This window comes from Vicugna pacos, chromosome 8 (genome assembly GCF_048564905.1).
Source record: "Vicugna pacos chromosome 8, VicPac4, whole genome shotgun sequence".
Lineage (NCBI taxonomy): Eukaryota > Metazoa > Chordata > Mammalia > Artiodactyla > Camelidae > Vicugna > Vicugna pacos.
The window spans coordinates 67,795,179-67,809,359 of NC_132994.1; the positions used below are offsets into that span (position 1 = coordinate 67,795,179).

The 14,181-nt window shown below is 45.3% G+C and overlaps 1 protein-coding gene across 3 annotated transcripts in view; it reads right to left on the reverse strand.

Annotated features, from left to right (window-relative positions):
- The window catches only part of CNKSR3 (CNKSR family member 3), an 89,237-nt gene extending 80,116 nt beyond the window's left edge, over positions 1–9,121 (reverse strand). For 2 of the 3 annotated variants that reach the window (XM_031679925.2, XM_072966068.1), the window contains exon 1: positions 8,459–9,120. In XM_031679925.2, coding sequence (XP_031535785.2) covers positions 8,459–8,510 — 52 coding nt within the window. In that variant the 5' untranslated portion in view covers positions 8,511–9,120. Of the gene's footprint in view, positions 1–8,458 lie in introns of all 3 variants that reach the window. The other variant, XM_072966072.1, reaches the window with a different exon arrangement.
- Between the last annotated feature and the right edge of the window lie 5,060 nt (positions 9,122–14,181).

The window sequence follows — 14,181 nt, forward strand, 5'->3', positions numbered from 1 at the left end:
CCAAGCTCCTTTGTGCCTCAGGGCCTTTGCACTAATTGTTCCTTCTGCCTACAGTGCTCTTCCCCCTCATTTCCTAATGGCTGGTTCCTCCTTGTCAGTCATACCTAAGTGTCATCTTCTCAGAGAGGCTTCCCCAATGACACCATCCAAAGAAGTCCCGGCCCAGTCACTCCTTCACACCTCTGCTTTCCTCTCTTCTTGGCGCTTCTCACTAGTGGGTATTTTCTTGTCCATCTGTTTCGTGGTGGTTTGTCCTCCCTGAATCTACCATATTAAAGCAGGGACCCAGCTGGACCCTGAACCTAGGACACAACTGGATTTCCATCACCTAGAGCAATACCTGGAACTTAGTAGGTCCTTAGTAATCATGTAGTGAATGAATGAAACTCTCTTTTTACTGCAGGGTGGAATCTGTCATCAAGTGTTCCTCCTAAGCTCTGTCCGAGAGAGCTACTACTTAACCTTCCCATGACATTTTCTTCCTGCAAGACAGAGGTCCTCAAAGGAAGTGAAGGAAGTGTCCAAGGAAACAACGGGGAGAAGACAGATAATGGAGTTGATTTAACTTACCACCTACCTACAGAGAGGGACGCAATTGTCATAAATTATTAGTAAACATATGAAAGGTGACAATCAGCCACAACAGCATTAAATATTTAAGCAACAATAATCCAATTATACCACATATGAACTTGGAGTCATTATGCATTAGTTGATGGTAAGTTTGTGAACAGTTATATGCCATGCAGTATGCAAAATGCTTTCCCTATGTTACCACTTTTAATTCCAACAAAAACACTGTGAGTTAATTATCAGTCCCATTTCACAGATGAGAAAACTAAGGCACACTTGGGGAAGTTAAGACCCCTACCCAAGTTTTCCAACCAGTGAGTGTCAAATACAGAATCTGAATCCAGCTCTATTTTATTCCAAAGCTAGCATATTATTCACCAAGCCTGGTCTCACCCACAGCAGTTAAAATGAAAATGCTGTGAAGGATCAAATGCAAGCAGGAAATTAAGCCATGAAAATCGCAGGTGTTATTAAAGAAAGTTAAATTTATGTACGTATGTACATACATATATATGTACAATTCCACCGAATAGAACTGTTAACTGTATCAGACAAAAAAATTGCCATATGACACTCAAAATAAAACAAAAATTAGATTAAGAGAGTTAAACGGAGAAATGAGTCATTCCACGATTGAGCTGCATTCTGAAATAATACAGGGTCAACAAACTACAATCAAAATAAATAACTGGCAGTGAGTGTCTCAAATGCTAAAAGGCCAGGTCCGAAATGTGTGGTGCTCTGCTCAAGCTGTGTAATTATAAAAAGAAAAAGAGAGAGAGAAAGAAAGAAGGAAAAAGAAAGAAAGGAATGTATCCCACGAGTGAAGGGACAGTCAGGAAACACAAAAGTCAAAAGTTCTTTGAAGCTGCCTCTTCCCACGCTTGTCGATGAAGTGAGAACGAACAGCAGCCCCGTGACCGGCGGAGGAAGCAGGGGCCGCACAGAACAGGCCAGGAGCCTGCGGGGTCTGGCCCCAGCTCCCGGCCCTTCGACCTTGGACAGCGCACTTAATGTCCGATGACGCTGGGCAACTCACAGAATGTCCAAAAGTCTCAATTTTTTTCATCTGTGGTGGAGATGTGCCTTCCCTACGTACCTCTCCAGCTTGTGAAAATTTTAAATGAGAACAAACATGGAAGAGCTCATGTAAATAAAACTTACTCTGAAGTCAAGCTAATGGCTAAGCCAGTGGTGAAAACACCAGAAAATCTCATAAAATGAGAGTAAAGAGGAAAAGGAGGGGAGAACCCGGATGTCCCAGAGCCAGAACGCGGCGGCTGGGAATGGTCAGACAGCGAAGGGGAGACACAGGAGCAGTGAGACAGGACAGAGGGGCCCCTGCGGCTCCGCGCGGCAATCCGAAGGCAAAAAGGGAGGCGTCCGGTGAGGACGGAGGTCACCTCCCAGTCTCCTTGACACAGGACTCAGACAGCTGGTCCTGGCACAACTCTTACTTTCAAATTTTGAGAACTGCCCTGAAATGACATTCAGTGTCATCTTCCAGGAACAATGAGATTGCCCCCCAAAATCAGCTCAGGGTGGTCAACCCGGTGCAGTCACCAACCACAGGACTGTGTGACTGGCCAAAAGCCCAACTCATCCTCCAAAGTCCACCTGAGGATCCCGAGAACAAACTACAATTACACAGCCCACTGACCAGCCCACGACTCCCTTCTTACTACTTGTCTTTAAGAAAAAAAAAAGAAAAGTTGTTATGAGAACCCTTCAAGTCCCAAGAAATATGGAAGGAAGCTCACGGGAAATGTTTCATTTAGTTTGCTGAGAATTACCTGATGCTGTTGCTAGGTGGTGCTTCTAAGCATAAGCACCCTAAGATTGCTTTTTTGCTGTAATTAGTGGCCAAGTCAAGCATCCTCAAGCTAAGTGACATCACTGAGGGACTTTAATAAAACAGATTGAGCCCATTTCAGATCAGACAGTGGGACCCACCAGCGAAGCGTGCAGCTGGACGCTAGAGCGGTATTTTTCTACCTGCGAGGAGCACACGGGTCCCCAGGGGATCTCGTTAAAATGCGTTCTAACTCAGCAGGCTTGCACTTCTGCAGCTCTAACAAGCTCCCAGGTGATGCGGGTGCTGCTGGTCAGGGACCAGGTGCCCGACAGGGGTCAACAGTCCCTAGCGAGAGCCAGTCCTAATGCCATGCTCACTGGAAGTCCAGTTACTGTAAGAAAAAAGTTGAGAAAGTACAGTTTGGATTTATTTACCCAAAGAAGGCCCTTGATATTGGCAAGAGGCATCTATCACTCGGCTAACCATGAACCTCCCTGACCATCTGCAAGTCCCACCCCAATCCTCTGAGTGCAAATGGCAGGAGAATCTCCACGGCACTGACAGATGTCCCTGAATGGTAGGAATCAACCTTATGACAGACCAGGCTGCTGGGAGAGAGTAACGTATGCCCTGGAGCTATAGGATAAAAGAGGAGAGGAAGCAATAAAAACACAGAGCAGTCATTTATTGAGAGCTTACCTAAGATCGCAGGGGCAGGGGCAGTAGCAGGATACAAACCCGGAGTCTGATTCCAGAGCCCACACCCCCACCACTAAGTTCAATCCCTGATACAAGCCACAGAAGGGATGAAGTGATGGAGTAGAGGAGAGCGTTTAAGAGCACCACCACTTACGAGTGTGGGATCCTGAGCAGATTCTCTCTCTGCTTTAGTTTCTTTGTCTTTAATATGGGCTAACGATGGTTCGTACACCTCACTGGGCTTTCTGAGGATTAAATGAGGGAGTCTAAATAAAGCATTTAGCACAGCGTCTAATTCTTCAGTGAATGCTTTTCTATTATTATGAGTAGGAAAACTCTACAGCTAGAGTTCAGCAGACAGAACAGAACCAGCAAGAGAGTGGAATAAAGAAAAGAGTTCTTGGGGGCGGGTGTAATAAATCAGGAGTTTGGGATCAGCAGATATAAACTACTCCACACAGAACAGATCAACAAGGTCCTACTGTACAACACAGGGAAGCATATTCAATAGCTTGTAATAACCTACAATGAAAAAGAATATATATATACGTGTATAACTGAACACTGTGCTGCACACCAGAAATGAACACAACACGTAAATCAACTATACTTCAAAAGAAAAAAAAAGCATATTAAAAAAAAAGAAAAGAATTCTTGACCTATGGCCAAATGATGGACCTACAACTGTCAAAAGAAAGGACCTTCCTTTTTCAGCAACCATGGTGGCCATAGTATAACCTGGCTGAAATCAGGACTACAAAAAGGATGTACAGATGGCAGCAGGAAGGGCCAGCAGAGTGAGGCAGGAGTTGACTTAGTTGATGGGCTACGAACCACCCCTCTGCAGTTAACATGGGAGCTCCAGCCCCTCCAGGACCAAACAGTGAGGCACTTTAAAACTGCCGGCCTGCCACACATAACAAAGGTTACAGGGAAGGAGCAGTGTCCTCGGCCAGGTTACAGAGAATGGACAGATGCCCTGACTCTCCCGGGCTCAGACCTCAAACAAGGTGATGGGGAAATGTTACCCACCCTGGCGGCGCCAGCAGCAGGCCAGCTGACTTCTGTTCGGGGGCTACAGCTGGTTTTATAGACACGCTCGCTCAACAACACACTTACTGCCAGCCTGCCCATTCCAGACTGATCAGTGACCAAGGGCTGGGCGGACGGGGCAGCTGGGACAAACCCAAGCCCTTCCACCTTGTTGAAGACACACCCCCAATGGCCTGAAAGCTGAAACACAACTTGGGAAGCTACGTTTTACAATGCAACATCTAATTTTTAAATCAAACTTAGAGACAAAGACCTCAGATGAGCTAAGGTTTTGACCTGAGAAAACAGGAATGAACAGACAACATTATTCCTAAAACAGGGCAGACCCATGGGCTTGACGGAAGCGGGAAACATGTCACGTGTCCTACTTTGAGAATTGATCTATGAATATCAGTGCGTGTAAATTACTGTGTGTCAGAGACTGCTGGCTGCCTACAAATATCTATTCTCCCCTTTTCTTCACTGAATAAACTCATTTTTTTCAGGATCACAATGTACCCAACTTAAAAAAAAAAAAACTACAGTGACCAGCCTTCCCTGTAGTAGGAGGGGGTCACATGACAGTTGTGGCAACTAAGACGTAAGCCCAGGCTCGGATGGAGCCTCCAGGAGAGCTCTTGGAAGGGGAAGCCCTGGTGCCCGTCAGGCGTTTGTCGTCTCTGGGTCTCCTTTCTCCTGCCTGGAACAGGAACGTCACCCTGGAGGTGCAGCAGCCGTCACGCATCGAGGTATTTGGTATGAAGACGAACACCACAGGCTGAGAATGGCTGGACAGGATGGCAGAGGAGCCTGGGTCCTGACAGCACCACAGAGCCTCCACAAAGTCCTGAGCTCCCTACCTCTGGGCTTCTTTTACAAGGAAAAAAATCAAAATTCCCGTTTGGTTAACCCACCAAAAGCTGGGTTTTCTGTTACTGACCCTACTCTTGACACACATTGTAAAAGATCATTTGTTTTGGAAAAAACTTTTACCAAATCATCTGAAAGGCAAAGTGCCAAGAACCATGAATTAATCTGATAAACAAATAACTTCCCTGACATAATACCAAGTAGGGAGACTAAGACACACATTGAGCGGACGGCTCGCCTCCACTAACACATGATATACAACCCACGTCATGGGGACCCTGAAGGGCTATTCACCAATGCGAGGTCAACCGAGAGTCCTCTAGGGGTGACCTCCTGAGAGGATGGAAGGAAATAAAGCCACACTGGGGTCAAACGCTGCTCTGTCACTTCCCAGCTGTGTGACAGTGGTCAAGGTACTTAACCTTCCTGTGCCTCAGTTTCCTTAACTGCAAAATGGAAGTAAATAGTTGCTACGTCAACGAGTGGTTAAGCATATTAAATGAGCTAACACTTGTGCAATGTTTAGACCTGTGCTTAGCATTCACTGAGGATCTACTCATATGTGTGATAACACTGGTGATGGGAGAGCTGAAGATTAGTACAAATAAAATTACAACAATAATAAAATAATAATAAAAGCCTGATGAACTACTTCATTCTGCAGACATCAACTTTTTCCTAATGGCTGCATCTGCCTAATAACATCAACACGAGAGCAAGCTGTAGACTGTAGCCAGATACAGATAGTTTTAAACCTAAGGCTTTCTCCAGGGCTCATCATCCCCGTAACCCCACCCTCATGCAGTACCAAGAGTGGCAAAGTCTACACGAAGAGCCACTTATCAGTAGGATGTATTTATTAAAAGGGGGTTGGGTACTGAGGTTAGCAAAGCCAGCTGAAAATAGGCCTACAAGCAAACAAGTTTGCGTAAGTCAGTAGTTCACTAAAAAGTCATACTTTCACATCACTACAATGAGAAACATTCAAGTAATGTGTTACGTCATTGGGGAGACTGTAGCCTCTTGTCTAAGAGTTAGCCACACACTTGTTCCTTCTATCTTTTCTAGATTCTAACACAGAAAGTATCCAGGTCATTGTATGAGGCTGTACTTAAGGGTCCAAAAGGGCACAAGCCTTCTGTATAAAGTTGCCACGTACCAGCCACAAGTATGTAACCTAATCAGTATCCAGTGCTCCGGACACCCAGATACCGAACCACCCCATAATTGTTCTTTCAGGTCAGTTGGAAACTTTCCCTGGGTGAAAGCAGTCTCAACTAAGTTGTAACGTCAAGGCAACTGGATACCAAAAACATTTTCACCTGCCCTGCCTTTTAAATGCTAAACAAACACAAACATAACAGGATGTGAATTTACACTTCTCTCCCGATCCCAAGAGGGGCCAAAAAAAAGACACACATCTTGAGGGTGTGAAGATCTCACTCCATAATCTTTCTGTGTGACTGTTACCATTTTTTTCTGGTTGTACACTATCAGGTAGGCTGGCAGCGACTCAGGAAAACCAAAGAGTGATAAGCTGTAACCCCTTTCTGTTATTCAGGAGCAGGACTGTCCAGTACAAATACAATGTAAGCCCCAAAAGTGAGCCACCTGCATAATTTAAAAAATTTTAGGAGTCACATTTCAGAAGGTAAAAATAAAGGTGAAGTTCATTTCAGCAATAAACTTTATTTAACTCAACATGTCAAAATACTATCATTTCAATGTGTAATAAGTATAGAAAACTAGCAATGAGGTCATAGCTATTTTTCACAAGTCTTCACACACATGTATATATTATACTTACAGCACATGGCAATTCTGACCAGTCACATTTCAAGGGCCTAACAGCCACATTGTGACTACTGGGTAGCACACTGGACAGAGTGGTTCTCAAGATCAAAAACTGCTGAAGTCATCAGTTTCCTAGTTGCCTCTATGATGGACACAGGAGTAAAACAGATCAACCAACTCCAGCTGGGCAAGTTGCTAGATGGGGAACCTGGTAGTATCTTGAATGGAGGAACACACCTCTTTGCAAAGTAGGATCTGGGTCTTTACAGCTGTTAAGTTAATGTTTTGTATCAAGCACTACCACTGCTATTTACACTTCACCCAATGTATAAGTATTTGGTGTTTTCATCTTCGTTTTAAAAGCCCCAGAGATTGTGGTCTCTGGACAAACCTCTTCTCAGGAGAGTATCTGCTGTCCCTTATCCCAGAGGAGCAGGAAATGATGAGACATACCCCACTGACACACCCCACACACCCCACACATCCCACACATCGAGCACATCCCATTCAACGAGGTCTGTGTCTGCTAGGCAGGCATGAGAAATGAGATGCAGAGATGACCGGTGATGCCACAGCCACGGGTGAGACAGTTAGAAAGATGACCTGATCTTACCAGCGTTACCTACCTCTCAGGCTTACTGATGACCAAGGACAGTAACAGAGAGAGAGCTCTTAGCAAACTGTAAAGCGCTATACAATTCTAGTTATTATTATTGAGAAAGGACACTATTGGTCACCTGGAAGAGCTGATAGAAGAAAGAAAAAAAAGTAACTTGAAACAGAAAGATGCTGAGCTGGGAGGGGATGCGGAGCCCGAGAAAAATTGCTTGTTCTTGGTGGATGTGTTCTCTTGAAAAAGTACAAAGCTTGAGAACCTCTATCACCTTTGCCTCGAAATCTTGGGAGGTACTGAAAAGTCAGCGTGACAGCTCGGAGTTCAAGCTTCCAGCCCTGCTGCACCGCCCCCTGCATCTCCAGCCCACTGCTGTTCCTTTTCCCAAACGACAGCTTAACTCAGGTTCAAAACAGTTACACTTCTTCCCAGAGTTTAAATCCCAGGGCAGCCTAAAAATGCAGCGCCACCGGGGGTACTGGCGCCGTCCCGGAGCGAAAGTCGCCGAGTCCCGGGGAGTCTGGCGCAAGGCTTCTCGCCGGCGCGAATGCCTCCGTGTTGGCGCCCGCGCCGCCCGCTCTCCTTCTCCAACAAAAACAGAGAGGCTGGCCGAGCCGCCGGAGTCTCCCTTTACCTGTCCAACCGCCCCGTCACGCCGGCGAACTGCTCTGGGCGGGCGGCGTTTACGAGGTCTGAGGGGAGTCACCCACACAAAGGCGCCTTGTGCCTCTGCGCTCCGGGATGCACAGCCGGGGCGCCCGGCACCGCACCCAGGCCGGGCCGGGAGGCGCCCCCCGTCTGAGGTCCGCACCCCCAACCTTCACCCTCCATTCGGACGCCACCCCTGCCCTCCTAGTTTAAAGATAGGGCTCCCTTCAGCTTGCCACAACCCGCACCCTCGACAGCAGGCACAAGAGCGAGGGGCGCACAGGCCACTGAAGAAGTTTGCACGGTCACCGCGCTGCGCTCTCCCTGCTCCTCGCCTGCAGGAGGGGCTGAGCACCCACGCCAGCTCCTCGCCCGCCTGATCCCCGGCGCTGGAGACGCCTGCCCACCCTGCCACCCCCACCAGGCCCGCTCACCTTTAGTCCAGTCCACCACTTGTTTGGGGCTCCACTTGGTCACGGGTTCCATGGTGGACGGCTGGGCACTCAGCGGGGCTGAAGTCGGCGGTGAAGTCCTGCTGCCCGCGCCCGCTGCCCCTTCCCGGGAGGGCGCGCCCAGCGGCTGGTCCCCGCGCCCGAGTGCCCGGTCAAGGCTGCATGGCCGCGGTCAGCGGGACATCCCAGCGCGGCTCAGCCAGGGCAGCGCGCCCTCTCCCCGGAGCACCGGACAGCCGCGCAGCTCCTCCTCCAGCTGCCACCGTCTAGCTGCCGCTCCTCCCCCTCCACTCGCCGCTGCAGGGACCCTGGGCGACAGCAGCTGCGGGGACGCGGGGCCGTGAGCCCGGACCTCCGGCCTCGGCTCCTAGCGGGGCCCTCCCGGCCTGGCTGCTCCCCGTCTCCCCGCTGCGCCTACGGCCGGGACTGCTGCCTCCGGTTCTCCGGCCGCGCGCTCCTCTCCCCCTCCAGCTCCTCCTACGGGTGGCGAGCTCTACCGGATCCCCGATCCGCGTGCGCCGGCGTCCCCAGCCTTCCCGCCCGCAGGTCCCACCTCCTGCGCCTCCCTGGCGGGCCGCACCGGGGCGGGGAGGAGCGCGGAGCCAGCGCGCTCGGGTTACAAAGTTTCAGCTCCGGTCCGCGCGCCCGGAATAAAAGAGGGGGTGGGGCCGGGCGCCCAGCGAAACTCGTGGGAGGGGGCGGGGCCGCCCCAAACTGCCGGCTCGGGTTACTTTCCCTCTCTAAGCCCTTCTCCACACACCCGGAGTGGCCCTGGCCCTGCTTTCCTTTCCAGGAGGCGGGCTGTAGATCGTGCGTGCATCCTGGATAGCCGCTTGGCTTCGGTGAGGCCCGGGTCCTGTTGGTAGTAGAACAGTCTGTCCCGCTGTGAGCAATAATACACTAAATAATAATAATAATAATAATAAAATCAAAAATCAAGTAAGATCTGCATGTTCTGTTCATTTAAGTGCTTTGTATCAGTATTACTCTGCGAGCAAGCCCTCCTCATTTTCAGTTTCTTAAGGAAAAATTATTATGCTTTATTTATATTTTGGATGACATTCTGACAATTTAACTCACTTCTCTTATAATGCTGCTGCAGTCTTTCCACTTAGCAACTAAAATGAATCATAATAAATTGGTGGCTTTTAGCGTTCTATATTGCTGTATTATAATACTCACATTTGCAAAGTGAGCTAATGCTCATTCGGATTAGTCATCAATCGTGAAGGGAAAGTTGTCAGCCAGCCCAAAAAAGAACAACAAGGAGGAAAAAACTGCGTGTGCACAGTTTCAGTGACTGATAGGAGAAGGGCCTTTTTACTTAAGGAGCTCAGTCTGGAGCCAGAGTTAACCCTGAACTGGGAGGAAATCCTAAATTTGAATATCCACCTCTCTTCTCTGGAGCCCCACTGCACTCCCTCTCCAGCTCCAGGGAGCTCTGCCTCCCACTCACAGAGATTCTTTTGGCACTTAGAGATTTTTAGCTTCAACTGGGTTCTTTATTTACATCTTCCCCTTGGAGACTGGTAACCCTTTGAGGGCAGAACTTACCTAAGATTATTTAGAGCTTTTTCTCCTCTCCCTCTTCCTACCACCTAGCTGGTAACACTCAGCACGGAGTCAAAGGTATGGTTGGTATTTATTTGTGCAACATGAATGTGTGAATGCCCTCTGTGTGCCAGCCACTGCATTCATGACTTAGTGTGATGTGTAGTGTTTATGCAGGTCCAATTTGGATGCACATGTTGGAAGAATGATAGCAGAAGGCCTAGGCATCTGCTGTATAATATGATGAGCTGGAGTACATAAGAAGAAACATTTTAACAAGTGAAACAACAAACCCACTTTCCATGCAACTTATCTACAGGACAGAGGAGCCACAACACAGAGAGATATGCAGTCATCAAATACAATGGAGTTTTTTTGGTTGTTTTTTGAGTAAGAGTTATTGATAGACTAGGAAACTTGGTAAAGGCAAGGACAAAATTCCAGATGTATAGTTGTCCAAAAAAAAAAAGATGACTTTTTAAGCTTAATAATATCAATTAACCATCTTTTCTGTATTGTGGGAAGCAGGAAGGATTTAGCATTTGTCACTGGAGTACCTGGAAAATGTAACCAATCTTGTCCACAACATTAGTTACAGCAATCACTGTATTTTGTGTCATCTCTGATTCTGATTAGGGTGACCCCGTAATTTCTTTCCAAACCAAGATATTCCTGAATCTGAACGGGGAGCTATCAATACTTATGTTGGAATAACAGGAATAAACTGGGCCAGATGGTCCCAGTAATTAATGAAGAAAGAGTCAAGTACTAATGAGTTTGCCATAGACTCTTATTTGATGTTTTCACGATGTTTTCAAATTCATTTGTATTAGTCATTACCAGCGAATAAAAAGCTAAAATTCTCAGAGTCAAACAGGAATTTGCAAAATTTCATCCCACTGAGTCAACACACTATCTGAGCTCAGTACACAAATACATCATCGCCAAAGAGGAAGGCCATGCTAAGATCTTTAACCCAGATGACCAATTAACTATCTAAATGAATTAGTGTTCTGTTTACACTTCAAGTCCTGAAAGCTAATTACTATTTAAATAAGGCCTTCTCCCTTAATTATAGCTGTTAGCATGTGAAAGTTTGAGGGAGGCCTGCCTTCCTGTCTAAAATGCAAACTTGAAGACACCCAAAGTCACTAATGGCATATAATAAAGGCAGAATCTTCGGTAAAAAGCTTTGGAAATTAAAGTGAATACAAAAGGATCATTTACGAATTTGCTAATTTTTCTTCTGTGCTAGCTGTAATCTTAGCTATCCTGTTACCTTGCGTGTGTGTGCGCATTACCAAACTGCAGCCACGCCATCTTCTTGAGAAGCAGAATTTCTCACTTGCAGCTTGCTGTTTACCACAGTCCCCTGACAGAGCAGGAGCTGAATAAATCCTTTTTCTAACTGAGTTGAATTTGTAGAGCCCAGGTTCCCTAGGTTTCTCTTCTCAGCACCTTTCTTTTTCTGATTTTGGGTCTCCTGCGCATTTAGGTCATTTATTCAGTCAATGAGCTACTTATTCAGTACTTGTAAGACACTAAACTAGGCACAAGAAAGACTTAGAAACAAATGCCAAGTAGCCTTTATAGGTCAAAGAGAGCATGTAATTTTCAGAGGGGGGTTTTCTTCTGCAGTCTTCAAGGAAAGGACCCTGCTAGACCCAGACAGAGAGTTCTAAGGATCGATGTGATATTAACATGTTAAGCCTGAGCCAGTCTGTATTTTATTAATTTTTTGAGAACTCGGGATGGAGCATTTTAGTTTAGTGGTTATTACTATAATTTATTTGATAAACACAAGAGGCGCAGAAGGAGCAAACTTTGAAACAAATTAATCTGTAAACACCCAGGCTCCTTCCCCAGTCCAAGACAACGTTTCCCAGAATGAAAGAAGAAATGATTATTTAGAGAGCTGCTCCAAATAGTCTACTTCATGTCACAATCTAAGATTCTTCTCTTGATTATCATTTTTTCCACCCCATTGCTTTTTTACTCTTTTCAGAACATTGAAAATTACTTAATATTATCTGCACACATAATTGTCTCTTGTATGTCTCTTGTGTGATCTTTTATCTTGAGAGACCCCAAACAATGCTTCAAAATGCTGCCTGGGAAATATCATACTGGGTTTGCATTAAGCATTCTTATCTATGTCATTACCTCACTGCAAAGTCATCTGTTAAAGGTAAATTACCCAGGCTGCCAGTGATCTTGTTTTTCATTCAATTCCATTTGGTCTGAATTCTTCACCCCATAGTCATGTAGTTATCTTCCCAAATATGCCAAGTTCCTTATCAGATAATTCAGGTAGAAAAGTTCTCAAACTTTTTTGTTGTGGTTGTTTTAAGTCTCACAAGATCTGCTCTACTTATTCGAATTCTTTTGATCATTCAGTTACATTAATTAAGTCATCCTACGGTAGGAAAGCTGACATTTGGCTTTCTTTCACTGAGCCTTACCTGTAACTCAGAGATCAGTGTCAGTTGGATAAATGTTCAAAAACCTCACTTATTTTAAACTAGACTTGGAGAAGTTGATGACAATTTTCTAACTCACCAAAGAGAAGCACTGACACCATTAAATCCTATTTTTCAGTATTTACATTTGTATTTTTGAAGAGTTGTTATATGAGGCCATACCCAGAAAAAAGCTTCTTGATGTGCAACTGTTAAAATAGCTGTAGACCAAGAAACAATCAATCCGACATGTTCCCCTGCAGACTGATGCTACGTTTCCTTCCAGCTATTCACTTGCAGAGTGTCCAAAAAGAACCGAAAGCACCAGTTATACACGTGTATATTATATATAGCTGCTTCTTCAGATTTCTTTCCTCTATAGGCTATTACAAGATACTGAATATAGCTCCCGGAACTTGTTGTTTATCTATTTCGTATACAGTAGTGTAATAGACAAGAACAAATCTGACTCCATATTAAATCTGTTTCTTTGGCTTTAACGCTGTGCCCTGTTTTCGAGGCTTAGTTTTGCTAGCTCTGCACATTTTGCAAAAGAATATTGCCTTTAGCCTGTCTGGTAAACAGGAGAGCCTATTCTCAACGCTCTGACCTTTAAGGATATTAACACTTCTGCACTTATATAAAGATAACAAGTTGCAAAATGGAAAATAACATTTGTTTTGTTGGAGGTTTACATGATCTGACCCATGTGGACAGCTACAAGAACAAAGAATTTCTACACCAAGAAGTTTTGCAACACCCAACGGCACCCCCTTCCTTTTCAGTATAAAAGGAGCCTGAATTCTGACTTGAGTAAGATGGTTCTCCAAGACAATAGTCTGCCATCCTCTTGGTCTGCCGGCTTTCTGAATAAAGTCGCTATTCCTTGCCCCAGCACCTCATCTCCTGATTTATTGGCCTGTCATGCGGAGAGCAGAACGAGTTTGGACTCAGTAACAGCAGTGTGCATCTTAATCCCAAACTCCTAATTTATCCCTCCCCCTCTTCCTCCCTTGGTAACCATAAGTTTTCTATGTCTGTGAATCTATTTCTGTTTTGTAAGTAAGTTCATTTGTCTCATTTTTTAGATTCCACGTATAAGTGGTATCATATGATATTTGTCTTTGTCTGACTTACTTCACTTAGTATGGCAATCTCTAGGTCCATTCACGTTGCTGCAAATGGCATTATTTCATTCTTTGTTATGGCTGAGTAGTATTTCATTGTATATATACCACATCTTTATCCATTCACCTGCCGATGAACATTTGGGTTGCTTCTATGTCTTCGCTGTTGTATATAGTGCTGTTAAGAACACTGGTCTGCCTGTATCTTTTTGAATTAGAGTTTTTGCCTTTTCCAGATGTATACCCAGGGGGTAGGGTTGCTGGATGATACGGTAACTCTATTTTTATTTTTTCAAGAAACTTCCATACTGTTCTCCATAATAGGCCTAGTAAACTTTTAACATTCGAAATAAAACACAGATCTGAGGGTCATAAACATACTAAGCCACAATTTTACAAAATTCCCTGAAGTGTCAACAAGAAGAACATAAAAGTAGTTGTTTACTATTTTGTATTTTCCTAATTTGACTTTGGCGTAACAGAGATATTTTATAATGCCATTTCAGGTCAAATAGAAATGCATAACCAAATGTTCCAGACTATAATTAAGCAGCTTTGATGAGCTTTG